The 18653-nt window shown below is 28.6% G+C and overlaps 1 protein-coding gene across 1 annotated transcript; it reads left to right on the plus strand.

The window, feature by feature from the left end:
- Nucleotides 1-13362: 13362 nt before the first annotated feature.
- Nucleotides 13363-15926, plus strand: LOC136091140 (zinc finger MYM-type protein 1-like). Its single transcript, XM_065818123.1, has 2 exons — nucleotides 13363-14000; nucleotides 14078-15926. The coding sequence occupies exons 1-2, from the start codon at nucleotides 13363-13365 to the stop codon at nucleotides 15924-15926; spliced, it is 2487 nt and encodes an 828-aa protein (XP_065674195.1).
- Nucleotides 15927-18653: the final 2727 nt, after the last annotated feature.

The following is an 18653-nucleotide window of genomic DNA, read 5'->3' on the forward strand; positions in this document are numbered from 1 at the left end:
ATTTGCTAATGATATTTCCGAAGAAAAAGAAAAATGCGTTTCAAAAGTTTGTATGTATATTTTGAGATTTAAAAAATAAGAATTCTTTAATCTTTCACTTATTGCTGAGGTGGTGCTTTCAATTGCTGGTTCAAATTCTGCAGTGGAGCGCATATTTAGCATATTGAGGCTTATATTATCTGACAGAAGATCAAAGCTTTTTTTGATGTTTTCACAATAAAAAAGACCTGTAAACTAAATTGGTAAAATTAATTACAAAGTACAAAATTTTGAGTGAATTAATGAATAGCACCTCCAAATGTGAATAGATAATGCAGATTTGCATGAGGGGTAACTTCTAATTATAAATAAATTATAATCTAATTATAATATAATATTTTTTGAAATCGCGCACACCATACAAATTATGACTGTCCGGCTTGCGCTTTTTCGTGCGCTGGCGGCAAATTTCAAACGGAGAACACTGAAGATTTGTAACCCACCATCTCAGATTTCTTTCATACTTTGTAAAAGTGGTCACCTGTATAACAAAGACTACCTTGCAAAAATTTAGCACTAATATTGAATAGGTTTCGGAGATATTCTTACATTAAAATCAGCTATTTTTAGCAGTTTTTTTGTTTGACGGCTATTTTGATTTTACTATAGTTTTTGTTTTACAAGTTACTGTTCAACTATTAGTGTGATTAGGCTGAACATTAGCACAAGTATAGTTTTTAGGACGAGGAATCAGAATATGACATTTGTTTTTAATGAAAATATTAGTAACTATATCAAAATTGGTATTGTACTTCACCTGCAGATATTTTTGAAGTTTTAACAAAGGCGGAAAGAAGGTCTAGTAAACATGGTAGTATTAATTTTTTGTGAATTTGTTTTTGTTTTTATTAAAATAGATATTTTAAAGAGTTTTATGGTAGAAAATTATTAGGTGGGTTTTTTGTGGATTTTTATAAATAATTAAACAAATTATAATGAAAAAGTACATTTGGATGTTACTTATTAAGAAATTGCTTATTTTGAAAACGTCAATTATAAGAAAAAAAAACCATTGACATTAGTTAAATTAAAAAATTCATAATAAATGTAATATATTGAGTCAAAATAATCAAACAAATAAATGTTTTAAATAAAAAACTAGTCAATAAAAAACCAGAACTTTCTTCTGAATAATTCATAAATAGCTTATAAAAGAAAACTGGTGTAATATGATTAAGTTGATTTAAAGATTGGATTTTGGGCAAATCATCTGTGTCTGTCAGGTATATGCGCCCTGTTTTTGAAGACAATGGTTTTTTTTTCAAAATTAAAATATGGGGCTTAGGAACCCAACAACAATCATTTCTACTTGGCCAGTTTAATGAAGTGTTAGGTAAATGAGGATGCATGAATTTTACAAGGGCGTCTTCATTTCTTTCATCAACTTTAAATACCAAACCAACCCAGTTAAACATATTGTATTTGCAGATATAATATTTTCCTGCAATGATTTCTTGAAGATATTGAATTGAGCCAGAAGGTTGAATGTTAGATTAAATTCTTCCTGCTCAGTGACTCTTTTGACATTTATGCTTATTGCATCCTGTGGATTAAATTGGTGGAAACTTCTTGTACCAGGTAAAGTCTTTCCATTATTCAATGGGAGAGTCAATGATTTATGGACTGATAAAATATCTTCGCTTTTTAAAAAAAAGAAGTGGATGCCAAATATGCTATCTTTTGAAAAATTGAACATTTCTTCAGCGTTCTGAATTTTTAAGTCAATTGGACGTTGAAGACTAGCACTTGAAATAAGTCTGTTAACTGTTCCACCAATGCCATCACATGGTAACTTTCCATGTGATGTTGCAAAGAAATTCCATTCACATTGCATCCCAAAATCTTCAACATGATGGCATAAATTTAAAAAATGTTTGCAATTTTTGTACCGGCCAGCACAACCATCAGAGAAATAATGGATTTTTGTGGTATTAGGAAACATTTCTTGTACAAATTGGACAGTTCTTTTTATTATACAATAAATAAATCCAACATCATGTGTTAAGTCATCAGATATAAAACATAAAGACGTTGGTTGACTTTTAGTAGCACCCTCATCCATTTTGTTATAAATAACTACAGGATGTAGTGTGCATTGCTGTTGGTTCCAATGGTAACTCTGGATTTCGTTTTGTATGACAAATTTAAAGTTTTCTGCAAAATCAACCCAAATAATAATTTCGTTTATGGGTATAGATGACTTTAATGTATTTAAATATTTACTTTATGCTTTAGCAATATAAGAGTGAGATGTTATGCTATCAAGTTTTTCACTAAGACTTTCAATGAATTCGCTTATTGTAGATGTGCAACTTAGAAGCTCTGCTCTATCTGTTGTACTCCACTGTTTGTATTCTATTATTTCATCTTCATCAACTTTGTCATTCTCTTCAAATGATCCTTCATTTTGCAATAGATTTTCAGTTATATAATTTAGAATATTTTGAATTCCAGGGCAACGATTATATCTATTGATCATGCATTCCCTTGACTCTCTGCTACAAACAATCTTTTCAATAAGTTCATGGTAATTCTTCTCCAGTTTAACTGCGCTAAGCATAAGCTTTCGGTATTGGTGTATTACACATATACAAACAACTTGGGTTCCTTTTTGACCAGCATAAATACACCATTTTGGCTTTAACTGAGCAAATTTAGAAAATCCTATTTTGGATTGAGGGTGCTCTAGTTTAAATTCAATAAATAATTCCTTTAAATTGCAAAGAAATAATCGCTTTGATACATGTTTATTTTTGGATACACTTACAAAATCTTTTACACTTGGCAACTGCCGACTAAACTGATCATTGCAATAGAAGCTTTCCACCTTATCGATGATATTTATTTCAATTCTAAAAATGTTAGTTTTTTCTGGAAGTGTTAATATTCCTTTTTCAAATTTAAGTTTTCTTGCTTTAGTTATGGTTGACTTTGATATGTTAAATACTTCAGCGGCTTTTCTTAAAGATCATGAATCTGGAACCAATGTTAAAATATGTATCTTTTCTCTTCTAATTGCTGTTTTCAGTTTTTCTTGCATTGAAAGTATCAATTTATCTAGATCTTCAGCTTTCTTTTGATGTTCAACATTAGGCTCCTCAGTAACATCATTTTTCAGGTCTGTTGCGTTAACACTGAAGATAACTGATAGCTTTTTTGACATAACGTCAGTAGCTTGCATAAATTTTCTTTTAGCATGTTGTGGAGCCCCATGAAATTTTACCGGTGATAGATCTAATTTATCAAAACTGGTAAATATAAGTTCTTTTTCTCGTGCAGTTTCTATATTTTCATCAAAAAATGTTTGTTCCATAAAACCATCTTCACCATTGTGGTCCTGTAAAGTAGACCATCTTTTTTTTTTTACCACTTATTTTTGACATGAAAGACACATTTTAAAACCAGTTGTTGTTTCAATACCAATTGAACACATATCTTTTGCCAGTTGAATATCAATTTCTCGCAAACCACCTATAAATATATTATAAATTAATAAAATTTGCCAAAATTAAGACATAATAGTTTAGATAATATAATAATGTTAGAAATAAAATAAAAAAATTAAAATTTTTCAAACTAATTGAAAGTGTACTAGATGCATTTTTTGTAAAAAAGACAGCACAATAAGTTAAAAACATAAAAATTTACCTTTTAAATTAGTTTAATGCCTTTTAAATGGGTCGATGCAATTTTTTTGGGAATTAGCAAACCGGTTAAGTAAAATTTGCTCATGATGTAAAGAGATTTTAACATTAACGTTTAATATTGATAGCCAAGGTCTTTATAATAATAAATTTCTATTTTTTTTAATTTTTTATTTAGCTATAAATAACACAAAATACACAGACATATACATTTATTTAAAATTGAAAAAACTTTTATCATTTGTATTTTTAAATATGATAATACGTATTTATTTTTTTTTAACTTTTATTTTATAATTTTTTTTTAAATTTAATGATTAGCTAGAGAACAAACAACAGCTGGTAAAATATCAGACTAATACTAAGTCTTAGCATTTTAATATTGAGTATTTCTTCTGTTTTAGTGAAAGACGACATTAAATGTCATTAATTAGAAAGCAAAAATTTATTTTAAAAAGAAATATTTATTTAAATATTTATTTGAAGAAATATTTATTTGAAAAGTTTCTTTAAATAATAGTTAAAAAGGTTTTCTTTCGTATAATATTTGATGACTAATGAAAATTGTCAATGTCAATTAATTTTAAAAAAAATTTTGAACACTGACCTATAATACTTATTTTTTCACATATTACTCATATATTTTTACAAAAATTTTCAAAAAACCCACCTCTAAATTTTGCATTAAAACACTCATTAAAATATCTATTTTAATAAAAACAAAAACAAATTCACAAAAAATTAATGCTACCATGTTTACCAGACCTCCTTTCCGCCTTTATTTAAACTTCAAAAATATCTGTCAGTGAAGTATAATACCAATTTTGATATAATTCTTAATATTTTCATTAAAAACAAATGTCATTTTCTGCTTCCTCGTTCTAAAAACTATACTTGTGCTAATTTTCAGCTTAATTACTTAAGTTTAGTTGAACAGTAACTTGTAAAACAAAAACAATAGTAAAATCAAAATGGCCGCCAAACATAAAAAATCACTAAAAATAGCTTATTTTAAAATAACAATATCTCCAAAACCCATTTGATATCAGAGCTAAATTTTTGCAAGGTAGTCTATGTTATATGGGTGACCATTTTTACAAAGTATGAAGAAAATCTGAGATGGTGGGTTACATGCCTGTCCTACTTTCTCATGGAATACCTCTAATATTATTATTAACCTGTTATTATTAATGAAATTATTTTAATTTATAGTTATTTTTTATATTATTGTTGTTGGTATTTTTTGGCTAACATCATTATATAACTTTTACAGTTACTATTATTTCTTCCTTTTCTTACAATTATCACCTTTTATCTGACTTTACTTTTCTTTTTATTATCACTATTTATTATAATTAAATTTGATAGGTGTTTACTTGAGATTAGTATCATTACTATTTGTAAATATCCTTGATGTAAGATCTTTTATTCAGAATAAATTTGATTTGATTTGTTTGAGGCATATGTTAATATACTTAGATATCCATTTTTTGACTTCAACAACTTCGCATATAAAATTCTTATACTATATTTATAAAGATGATGTTATCTTTATATTATTCCTATATTAATTATAAGAATATAAAAGATAAATGTGTTAATTATGCAAATATAAAAGATAAATGTGTTAATTACTCTGATTATATTTTTAAAAAAAGCTATGATTATGACAACAAAAAGATAATAAAATAAGGCAAAATTGTAAAAATAATAATAAACAATAAGATACATATATTTTATATATTTCTATTTCTATCAAACCAACATTATTATCAGTTTTTTTCAATCAATATCTATCATTCTTCAGTTACCGTTGTTTTCATAAATTAGGTTTAAAGTTTCTTTAACCAGTTTAGCTTGGTAAAAAAAATTTAATGTAAACATTAAATCAATTTTATGGTTAATGTTTTATGTAAATAGTTACGTTTGAGATAAATAGACTTGTAAGCAAAATAGATTCTCACCTCAAAGTCTTTTTTTTTATCAATAAAGTTCATATATTTGTATGAAAAGTGAAAAAAACGACTTTCAAAACGGATGCAAAAATTTGTGCGGTATTCGCAAATGCTCTTATTTATATCATACCGTGATCGGGGGTGACTATGAACAGCGGGGTGAAAATGAACACCAGTGCTAGTTTTACTAAATGGTGAAGCAGCACATAAAATATAGCCAATAATTGAGATTTTTTTACTCACTTGCCTTAAATATAATGTGTTGAAGATAATTTTTGGCTGTCCTCAAAATTATTTTTTCGCACCTTTTCTCCATCGCTTATAAACATAGAAAATTACGTGGTTAGGGCAATTAACTCACTTATCAAGGAATATCTTAAGAACCCCACATATAAACGTCATTAAAGTTGGCTCGCATCACGTTCAGGTACATAATGATTTATTAAAACAATAATTTAAGGTATAGCTTGCCTGTATCCGATTAAAAGCTCATTTTAAAATGATATTTTTTAATACGAAATTAGGCTTTTCTTTGGTAAGTTTAGGAACTATGCCTCGAAATTACAAAAGAAAGGAAAACAGTTGTGGTTATAAAACAAGTTACACAAAAAAAGACATAGAAACAGCTGTAATTAAACTAAAAAACCATGGTTTTACCATTAGGAAGGCTTCAAAAATGTACAATATTCCATGAGGCTCGATTCAAAAATAGTATGCCTTGGGTAGATTGGGTTCAGTCCTTTATAAAGAGACATTTTTTAACAAATAGGGTTGCAGACAATGTGAAACATAGTAGAGTCGTGGTAAACGAAGAAACTCTTAACAAATATTTTGATAATTTGTGCCTAGAGTTGAAGGACATACCTCCGTAAAATATTTACAACCATGATGAGACCAATATAACAGACAATCCAGGGTCCAAATCCGTTATTTTTCGTCGTAGCCATGGGAACTGTGTTGAAAAAAACAACAAGAATATTCAAAGTAGTTGCCCAGTTAAATGTTTTCTGGCAATGCTGTCGGAGAGTTTTGCCGCCAATAGTCGTTTATAAAGCAAAGAACCTTTACCAGGGTTGGACTCAAGGTGGACTACCTGGAACTGTTTATGACATCACTCCTAATGGGTAGTTTGATAGTAGAACATTTACTAGATGGTTTATGGAAATATACTTACCTGTTACTATTTCAAAAGCCCAAATAACATTGTTAATTGGGTATAATCTTGGTTCACATTTTTCTCCTGAAGTTATTGAAGCCACGATTCAACATAACATCAAGTTTATAACAATGCCCCCAAATGCAACTCATCTCTGTCAACCACTAGATGTTGTAGTATTTAGAGGATTAAAGCAGTCGTGGAGGAGTATTCTTTTGAAGCGGAGAGTAGAAAGTCGTATCAAAGGAGCAATCCCAAAGGAACACTTACCTACGCTTTTAAATAAATTGAATAACATTTTGCGGCCAGAAGCTTTGATTAGCGGATTTTGAGCAACGGGGATCTACTCTATGGACAAAACTGAGGTTATGAAACACCTTCCAGGAAAATATAAAGATCCAAGTGGTAAAGATACCGTAATGATTCTTAACAAATCCGTTTTAGATATTTTAAAAAATAATTTAGGATTAGGCGCAAATCCACCTGCAAAACGCAAACCACATGGTAAAAAGGTGGAACCAGGTTAAAGAATTCATTGTTTAGAAAAGTCAATGCTATCAAGTTCAACAGAGCTTAACAACAACACAAATAGTAATTGGTACTGTGCTTTATGCCACAAAAAAGGGGTAGAGTTAAGCAATGATGTATGGATTCAATGTGACAATTGCAGTAAACCATATCACCTCCATTGATGTGGCCTCCAGTGTGATGATAAAGATTTTTATTATGAGCTCGAATATTGAAAATATCAACTTTGTATGCAGCATGTGTGAATCACTTGAGAAATTGAAGGATAGTGACAGTTGATGTCCTGTTTTATGTAGGATGGCTTTGTAAATATTGTGATACATGTTGATATATTAAAAAAACTAGGTTTTAAAAGTAGTATGTTAATTTTTTAACATGAACTGAACTTAAAAAAAAATAGCTCTATATAATATAAACTTTCTGTTATCTGTTTGATCTTTAACAGTATTTTCCCCCATTGTATTATTGTAATATAGCCTTAATTTAGGATATGAAAACGGTATGTAGTGTTCTAAGTCACCCCAAATCGGCTGTTCATTTTTATCCCGTTTCGGAAATACGTATATACTCGTGTAAAACCAGAAAACTAAGGTATTTACTTCATAGTGTTGATCAGGCTCACAACTTTAACCAAAAAAACTGAAAAGTATAATGTTCTGTTGCAAAAAAAAAGTTAGTGATTAAGCAAGTAGTTTTCTTCCATGATGCAAAAATGTTTAAAAAGCGTTCATAGTCACCCCCATTCATGGTATTTAATTTGATTTTGTCACTGATAGGCCATTATTGTCTCAATGTTTGGTGTTCTGCTTCGACAAATCTTTGTTGAACCCTTAATGATTTTTTTGTGGTTACCAAGCTCAGGCAATTTTAAAAAAGCTCGGTAATAGCCCTCTTAGGGCTTCCCAGAACTGCCATTCCCATAACGGAACATTAATGGAACATAATTCAAATATACATTGAATTATATCTTTTCATACATTGATTATTATGTTGAATAATATTTTGTTGACATCTCTGTGATGCTATCTTTTTTTTGTTCTTTTTAAGAAAATTTAGAAAAAATAAATTAAAATTTCGAGCTAACACTGACATTTTATTGTTTGGAAAAATTTTGTTTTAAGGAGTTCTTTTATCTGTTCTTTTTTTTGTTCGTTATTCAATATTTGATTTAAATTAAATATGATTACAATTTGATATTTTATTACGAGATATGTGTCTTTATTTATGAATATATATATGAATTTTTTTATATTTTCTCAATTTATTTTTAAATTTTTTGTTTACGCAATTCAATTTTTATATGTTTATAGTTTGCATATATGTTTGTGTTATATTCAAAGTTAAAAAGTTTTTGAGAAATATGTGTATGTGGTAATATGTGTTATACAAGTGTTTTATAAATTTGACAAAAACTCATTTATAAAAACTTTTTGTAATAGTATAAATTGTATTTTATCTAATGTGTATACAAATGTTATATGAGGTGTTTATATATGTTATATAAAGTTAAATATATTGTGTTTTATAGTTAGTATATATGTTTATATTATGATATTTCCAAATGGTGTGACTTGGCAAACGTGTATTACAAGTTATGTCAATACTACCAGTAAAGCGGTGTTACTGTTTTAGGTCTAGGTGTTGTCAAGCCTTCATTATTAATTATTCTGGAAACACATAATAATATATTTTAGTAATATTTTGTGTTATGTTGTTATTTACATTAATAATCTTCGTTACATTTGGATTACCTTAATGTTTGTGTCTGTTGTTAAAAATGATTAATAGGTGGTTTTGATGCAGTTTATATATACACGCTTATAAAAAGTTCTGATGATAAGATAATGCTTGTTTAAAATGTAAAATTTTATATTTAAAAATACAAATAATAATAAAAGAAAGATATATTATTTGAAAATACAAATAGTCATAATAGAAAAGAAAATATTTAAAATATATAAATTGTCAAATAAATATTTAATATTATATTCAAAATATAATATAGAAAATTTACATATAACATTTATAAATACAAACAGTCATAAAACAAGATATAATGTTTAAAAAATTTCAAATTTATTTATTAACTATAAATAAAAAGTATTCAGCAAGATTTTATACGTAATTTTTGTATGAAACTAAAATTACTTTTTGATTTTGCCATATTTAAAATGACTTTCAGAAAATAGTTCGCGCCCTGTATAAGTTATAATATATTCAGTGGATATGTTTCCTTTTCTAGGTAACTTATGAGTTACTTTGGTTTATCCTTAAGAAATACTTCTCATTTAGATTTTTATTAAATATATTTATTAGATTTCAGGAGTTTGATTATTGGTACATATATACATATGACAAGTCGACGCACGATTACTCAACGACTATCGTCAGCGGCACGCCTCGTTTAATCAAAATGTTTGCAGTCAAACGAAACCTTGATGTAATAGTCTTCAATCAAACTACAAGTAGATTCAGCAGCATCAATAGAATACTATTGATGCGGTATCAGATAGAATACTAGTATATAATACGGTATTAGATAGAATACGCCATAACTAAAAACTGCGAAAAAACTTTTTCGCAGTTTTTAGTTATCTTTTCTTTATTATTTTTTTTAGCGTTCTAAGAAGACCTAACTGTTTTTGTCACAAAGCACCGCAAAAGAGCATTTAAATAAGAAGTTCATGCATCCTTCCTTACCAATGACGCGAAAATATGTCCAGAGATCGCTTCGAACCCTGGATAACATGCTTCTACAGCAAGCGCTCTAACCACTGCATTACGGCTGCTTAATAATTAATTAACAGCCGTATCTCATTGACATTTACCCGCACCTTAAGTTTGCTATAAAAGCCTGGTTGCCAACATTCTCGAGCAACTTCAACATTGACCAAAAAAAAATACTTACACTTAAATATCTTTCCTTTAAATACTGGCTCTAACTGTTCGGTTTAACAACACTTTAAAAGCAAATAAGCAAAAGTTGATACCTCATCACAATTCAGCAGTTCAAAATCGTGCATCAACTCAAACTTATTGACTTCTCTGTCCCGTAAAAACATTCATACATCAAAACCAAGTAAATAAGAAAACATAACCTAAACTATAACGCCAACTAGTAAGAAGTTGTAAAGAGCGACTTAACTTTTTTACAGGCACTGAAGGTGTGACACAATGTTACAGCCGAGGCGCTGAAACACTGTGTCACACCTTCTCGAAGAAGTTCACTGTGTCTCCAATGCCACTTGAAAGTGGCATTGGAGACGTGAACTTCTTCGCTAAATGTTCTTTCTCGGTGCTCTGCAATAAGATCATCAGGATTTCTTGGACCTTAATAAACACACACACACACACAAATTGAGTTGTTGCTTCACAAAATGCGCTTTTGAAAGGAGCAATAAACGCTCTTCTGGTCAACGCTTTTAAAGACAGCATAACAAAGTAACTTTTACATAAACAATTGCTGCTTTTTCTGAAAGGTCAGCGTCCCCTTATTCTTCAGCAAAAGGGGCCTGGTATAGCACCTCTTCATTAACTTATAAATAAATTTATTCTATTTGGTTTGGATAACTGAATAAAACAAAAAATATTTATTATATCAATAGATTCTTTGAAAAATCTATTTCATATAGGGAAGCAATAAGAAAGGCAAAGATTGAGTTCGAAAAAGCCTTTAAAACACTAAAAAAAAAATAAAGCAGTTGGACCGGACGAAATCAATCAATGGTAACATAATTTTAGATTGCTTTGAACAATTAAAATATATTCTTTTTAAAGTCTTTAAATCATCAATCGAACAAGGAGTCTTTCCTGATCAATTGAAAATTGCTAAAGTTATTCCACTATTTAAAGGTGGTGACAAATCTGACATTAGTAATTACCGGCCTATTTCTATCTTATCTATATTTTCAAAAATACTAGAAAGAATCATGTTCAATAGAGTATTTAATTATTTTAGTTTAAATAATTTATTATACAACAATCAGTTTGGCTTTAAGAAGAATAACTCAACCGAGCATGCAATTATTCAGTTGGTACGTGAGATTTCCAATTCTTTTGAAAAATCTCAATTCACATTAAGAATTTTTATCGATCTTACAAAAGCATTTGATACTGTGGATCATGATATTTTACTTTATAAACTTAATTATTACGGAATAAATGAAAGAGTTAGTAAATGGTTTCAAAGTTATTTATCCAACAGAAAACAATTTGTTTCTTGTAATGATCTTAATCATACACAGTTTTTAAATGTTTCCTGTGGTGTTCCGCAAGGTTCCATCTTAGGCCCTCTTTTGTTCCTAATATATATCAACGACTTGCATAAAGCATCAAATCTTCTAAGTATTATGTTTGCTGATGACATAAACTTATTTCTATCTAACAGTGACATCTACCTACTATTCTCCGTTATGAACAAAGAACTTCAAAACATATCTAAATGGTTTAAAAGTAACAAATTAACATTAAATGTAAACAAAACAAAATGGATTTTTTTCCACCCGCTCTCCAAAAAACGTTCTCTACCCCAAAATTTACCAAAAATTTTTATTGACCATAATGAAATAAAAAGAGATTCTGTAACTAAATACCTGGGGGTTTTCATTGACGAGAACATCACATGGAAACATCATATTAACTATGTCTGCTCGAAAGTTTCAAAAAGTATTGGAATTCTATATAAGGCGCGTACTCATTTAGATAAAAATAATTTAACTAAACTTTATTATTCTTTTATTCATAGTTATATAAGTTATGGAATTATTGCCTGGGGTACTACTGATCAAAGCAAGTTACAATGTCTCCATCGCCGTCAGAAACATGCGATCCGTGTAATTAATTTTGCGGATCGGTTCTCAAATTCCTCAATATTTTTCAATCAAATGAAAATCCTCAATGTTTATAAACTAAACGTATATAAAAATTTATCTTTTGTTTATATGTGGAAGTATGATTTATCTCCTTTAATTTTTAAAGACCTTTTTATTTTGAAACCTTTAAGCAAGTTTAACATGAGGAATAATAACTATTTAAATAAACCACTCTGTCGAACAAAGTTCAATCAATTTTGTATCACTTATCGTGCAGCTCATCTCTGGAAAAAAATTATTTTGCCTAACTTCGGCTTACCCCTAACTTATTCTGTTTTTAAAATTAAATTAAAAGATCTCATTCTCTCTATTGAAAATATCTTAGAATATTTTTAATTTGTCTTATGATATATAATAATTTTGAAATGTATGTTCAATCTTTGTTTTATACTTGTTGACAATTTGTTTCTATTTATTTAAGTACTATTTTAATATTTTTATGTTAATTTTTTACGCTCTCTTATTGTAAAAAGGCGTTTTTATAATACTTTATGTACTCTGTTTTGTAAAAGGCTTCTGACGATAAGATCATTTGATCTTCTTTTAGAAGCCTTGTTTGTATTTGAAAAAAATATGTAATTTATATATATTACGTCAAATGTAAACAAAAAAAAAAAAAAAAAAAAAAAAAAAAAATTACGATTATCAGCTGCGAACTGCCAGATGTTATCGTATAGTTAATTTTTATACCGTTATGTTGTGTTTGTGTATGAATTAGACAATTAGACTGAATTCGGTAAAAGTAATAATTTGTTGCGTATAAATTTTTTTTAAACTGTAAGAAGTTCTTCAATTTATAAGTTCTTAGTTGCATATTCAATATTTTTAAAATATAAACAATATTATTTGTTATGTCGTTGCATATCAAGGATAATGATTCTATAATCCTTGTTGCATATACAAATTAACTTTTAAATGTATGTTCTCATTTTCAATTTTATATTAAATCTTCCGTTGTATTAAGTTAACTTTTCATTTCTTATTTTAGCTGAATTACTAGTCTCCAATTTATTTAATCGTGTTACGAATAATAAAGTATTGTTGCACGAGAGTTTATTACTTCACTGATATATTTAATAAAAGTAATTAATAAATTTGTAATAATTAAAAATTTTACAACAGGTACTGAATTTATAAATTTGTAATAATTTAGATTTTGACTCATAATAATGGAAAAGAAATTAAGTAGTACAAGCGGTGCAGCAAAAAGAAGAAAGTTAAAAGAAACAAAAGCTACTTTAGCTAAATTGTCGAAGCTAACAACGTTTTTGAAACCAATCGAAAAGCGAGCGGAAACGGAAGTGGAAAGTCAAAACTCTGCAGAAGTGGTATGTATAAATCAGTCAGTAGAACATGATGATATCGAAGAAAACATTGCTACTGGTAATAAAAATGTGAACGAAGAAGATGTGAATAGGTCTCCGAGAAACCACCGAAATGAAGACAAGGAAGATTCAAACTCTGATACGAATGACGCCATTGAACAAATTAATTTAGAAAAATCAAGTGAATTATTTTCTACTGACATTGCAAATTTTCATGGTAAAATACTAACAAAAGATATTAAGAAAATAATCGTATTATCGGAATCGTGTCGGCCAAAAGGTCCTTTTATACGCGACCCCTTGCAAGAAAACCGTAGGTTTTCCAAGGAATATTTTAAAACTACCACAAAATATGGATCTATAGAAAGAATGTGGCTTTGCTATTCCCCAAAACTTGATGCCGTTTATTGCGAGCCTTGTTGGCTTTTCTCAGAAGAACGAAAAGCAAAGGATAACTGGCGTGAGCATGGTGTCAGAGATTGGCGTGGTCTTTCTAAAAAAATTAAAATTCACGAAAATAGTCAACAACATATATTTGCTTGTTGCATTTATGAAAAAGGCGACATAATGAAACAATTGATAAAAATATAGAAGAACAAATACGATACCAATCAAATTTTTGGGTGCAAGTCTTAGAGCGGATAGTAAATATAACATTAGCACATTGTAAAAATTCTTTGGCTTTTCGTGGTCATCGTGAATCATTTGACAATGAATATAATGGTAATTTTTTAACCCAAGTTCAACTTTTAGCTAAATATGATAATGTTATGAAGCAAGTTTTGAGTATGCCAAATGGATCTATAATATATTTAAGCCATCAAATTCAAAATGAAGTCATACATTGCCTTGCAACGCATTTAAAAGCCACTCTTACTGCTGATATTAATAGTTCACCTTTTTATTCAATTATAATGGATACAACACAAGATATTACTAAAAGAGATCAGCTCAGTCAAGTATTTAGATACGTAAAAATTATTAAAAATGAAAAAGATGAAGCCACATCAATTGAAATTAAAGAAGTTTTCTTGGGATTCACGGAAATATATAACCACACTGCTGCTGGACTACATGAAGAAATTTTAAATCTGTTAGAAAAACATCATATAAAATTAAGTAACTGCAGGGGTCAAGGTTATGATGGTGCGAACGTCATGAGTGGGATATACAATGGGGTTCAGGCCCTTTTTAAGAAAAATCAACCCAATGCTATGTATATGCATTGCGCAGCTCATAATTTAAATCTTGTTATTAACAATGCGGTTAAATGTTGTGTTGAAGTTGCTTCATTTTTTGTAATGCTAGAAGATGTGTATTCATTTTTCGGAAATAGCATAAACAGGTGGGATCTACTATCCAAATATACAGGAGAATCACAAATAACATTAAAAAGGTTAAATCCAACGCGATGGGCAGGACGATATACTTCTCTTTTCGCCGTTAAAATTCGCTTTCTTGATATAATAAAAGCTCTTTCCGAGATATCAATAACAAGTACAAAACGTGAAGAACGCGAAGAAGCAGTACGAATACAAAAAAATATGAGCAGTCTCGAGTTTGTTTTTTTATGCGTGCTTTTGTCTAAAATCCTTAATGAGGTACATATACCATCAAAATTGCTGCAAACTAAAAATTTAGATCTTACGACAGCTTCAGGTTCTCTAGAAAATGCCAGCAAAAATTTAAAACAATATAGAAAGATGTTTGATTCAGCAAAACTTGAAGCGGTGGAAATAGCGACTACGTGGCAGATTCCTGCAATATTTTTTCAAAAAAGAAGAAAAATTGTGAAAAGGCATTTTGACGAATTATTTACAGATCACCGTTTTGATAGTAGTGAGGAAATTTTTCGCATCAATATTTTTATAAAAATTTTGGACGTCGTTATCAACCAACTCGACAATAGATTTAAAGGAATGCAAGAAGTGGTACAATTATTTTCCTGCATCCATCCAAATAAATTAATGGTAATGAAAGAACGTGAGATCATAAGCTGTGCAGAAGCCATTCAGAGAAAATATAGTGAAGATATAACAACTGAATTTCCGCTGCAAATGGTTATGGTAAAGTCAATGCTACACGATGAAATATCAAAAATATCATCTATACGTGAATTGGCTGACCTTTTAATAGTAAAATTGTCAACTATAGCTGCAAGCGTTCCACAAGTGATAACAGCATTGTTATTGTTTCTTACATTACCTGTTACTGTTGCATCAGCTGAACGTTCTTTTTCGAAACTTAAAATAATAAAAAATTATTTACGAAATACCATTGGTAAAGAACGTTTAAGCGACCTTGCAATAGTTTCTATTGAGGCAAAAGCGGCTGGAAAAATGGAAATGAAAAACATCATTACCGATTTTGCCAATATGAAATCAAGGAGGAAAGTTTTCACTATTTAAGTTCGGTTAAGTTTTAGTTTCGTTTTGAAGTTATCTTTATCTTTATTTAATTTTTTGTTTTTAAATATGATATATGAAATAAATATCTATTTAATATGTGAAGCTTTATTTTTTTTAAAAAAAACATATATATATATATATATATATATATATATATATATATATATATATATATATATATATATATATATATATATATATATATATATATATATAGGGCTACCATATGAAATTTTGGAAAAATCATGACATCATGTCTTTTTTAACCTGTCAAATCAGGACAAATATAAATAAGCAGAAAGTCTAAATCAGGACAAAAGCTCGTCACACTAAAAGTAAAAATGACAAAAAATACAATATTAAAAACCAGCTTTATTTTACATTTTTGTAATGACTACAAGAATTATTTCATTTCTTTTTTTTTAAACCAGTCATATTTTTCACTAGAGTGTACTTTTTTCAGGAACAACTGGTCATTTTTTTATCTTTTCATAGAACTGTGAGCAATTGAGATCAATATTTAACTTACAAAAAAGCAAATTTTTCACAGTAGAAACTAGCAAAGAACCTCTTTCAGGACACCAAATATTGTTCATCATTGAAAACACCCTTTCCACAGCAGCTGAAGTTCCAGGAAGACTGAAAATATATTCCAACACCAGTGAAAAATTTGCTACTGAAATGCCCTTTTCTCCAAAATGTTTCATCATCAGAACCCATTTTTCTTTACAACTCATATCATCAGATTTCCAAGTTTCAGAATTAGTTGACAAGTATGCCTTGACCAAAACAACTTCATCAAATAGTTCATATAAGTCAAATAAGTCAACATTTTTCTCTTTGCTTTCTTTTTTAGTTTTTGTCAAAATGATATTTTTTTCTTTTTTGTTATGGTTTTTTAAAATCAGGACATTTTGGCATCTGATCAGGAAAGTCAGGACAGACCCTTCAAATCAGGACTATGGTAGCCCTATATATATATATACATTTATATATATATATATATATATATATATATATATATATATATATATATATATATATATATATATATATATATATATATATATATATATATATCGTCAGCCCGGAATATAAGTGTCGTATTCGATATTTTTGAAAAAAATGACTTATATATGCGAACTATCTATTTTTTGTGGACTTATTTTAAAAAAAATTATCCGATAGCTCAATTAAAATTTTTTCCAATATATTTCAGTAGGTCGTTTGTCGTAAATGAACTTTTCATACGAAACGCTCGAGTTACATTTGTTATACTTATCGTAGACCAATAGTAGCGTTCTATTTGCTCACGTGACTTTAGATTATACGTATTCACTTGTTTGCTTTTAAACATTTGTTTTTTGTAAATAAAAAGTAATGCATTCCATTTGTTTTTTAATAGTGAATTGTTTTTTTTTCTTTGAATAGACGTATCCCGCATTCCAATGACGTAATGATGTAATGACATCAAGCAATGGTAAAGCGTAAACATTAGAATATTGTAGTTTTAATTATTTCAAATTAACATGAGTGATTTTGCCTGTTGTAAATTAAATAAAGGAGGAGGAAGTGGAGCTTATTGCTGTATTCCACAATGCAAAAGTTCATTTTACGATTTTCAAAAAAAAAGTCAGGAATTGGATTATTTAAAATACCCAAGAGTACTGCTCGTCGAAATAAGTGGGCAAAATTTTTTTCTCAATTTAGAAGAAAAGGTGGTAATGATAATTTTGTTATTAAGGACACGACTCTAGTATGCGAGCTTCATTTTAAAAATGAAGAAATTCAATTTTTATCCAATATTGGCAGAAAAACTTTAAAAAAAGAAGCATTTCCATCTATTTTTGAATTTAAAAAACAAGTTGATGTACAAAAGCGATATTCGCCTAAAAAAAGAAAATTTATCGAAAACTTTGATATTAAAAACGTTTCTAGAAATAAAGACAATTTTAAAACTAACGATAGATAACTACTAATTGATTTTGAAATTGAGAAAGTTTATTTATGTTGTGTTGAACTACAAAACAAAATTGATCTTCTGGAAAAAAAAAACACGAGTTGAAATCTCAAATAAGCATTTTAGAATCTAAAAATCAAAAAAAAAAAAAATCAACTGAATCAATATAAAAGTAAATATATACTTAGTTATGAAAATATGTCAACAGACAAAAACTGTTTCAAAAATATACTGGCATTGAACATGAACAGCATATTAATTTGTACAACTTTTAAAATCCAGGAAAAAATGGTGAAAGTGTTAAATACCACTCAGGATTATCTGAAAATTTGCACAGGTTAGGTAATCAGGCAAAAACTGGTCCAAAAACAAAATTAAACACAGAAAATCAGTTATTTATGTTTTTAGTGTGGCTAAAAAATGGATTTACAATTTTGCACACATCTTGGTTATTTAAAATTTCAAAATCAACAACATCTCGTTATTTAATAAAATTGACAAACTTTCTATATTTTTCTTTGGGAAGTGTACCTATTTGTCCTTCACGCAAACAAGTTAATAAGTTTATGCCAGAAAGCTTTAAGATGACATTTCCATCAACAAGATGCATTATTGATTGTACTGAACTGTTTTGTCAGAAACCTTCATCACTGAGACATCAGAAATCTTTATTCTCTAGTTATTAACATCATGTAACTTACAAAGGGTTGTTAGGTATTTCTCCTTCAGGAGCAATAACTTTTATAAGCCAACTTTATGATGGAGCT

Source organism: Hydra vulgaris, chromosome 14 (assembly GCF_038396675.1).
Source record: "Hydra vulgaris chromosome 14, alternate assembly HydraT2T_AEP".
NCBI classification, from domain to species: Eukaryota; Metazoa; Cnidaria; class Hydrozoa; order Anthoathecata; family Hydridae; genus Hydra; species Hydra vulgaris.

Bases quoted from the DNA above. Each gene is read 5' to 3' on its own strand.
- LOC136091140 (XM_065818123.1), top strand. From the start codon at position 13,363: ATGGAAAAGAAATTAAGTAGTACAAGCGGTGCAGCAAAAAGAAGAAAG. The intron at 14,001-14,077 runs GCGTGGTCTTTC...TTTATGAAAAAG, and splicing joins GAGCATGGTGTCAGAGATTG to GCGACATAATGAAACAATTG.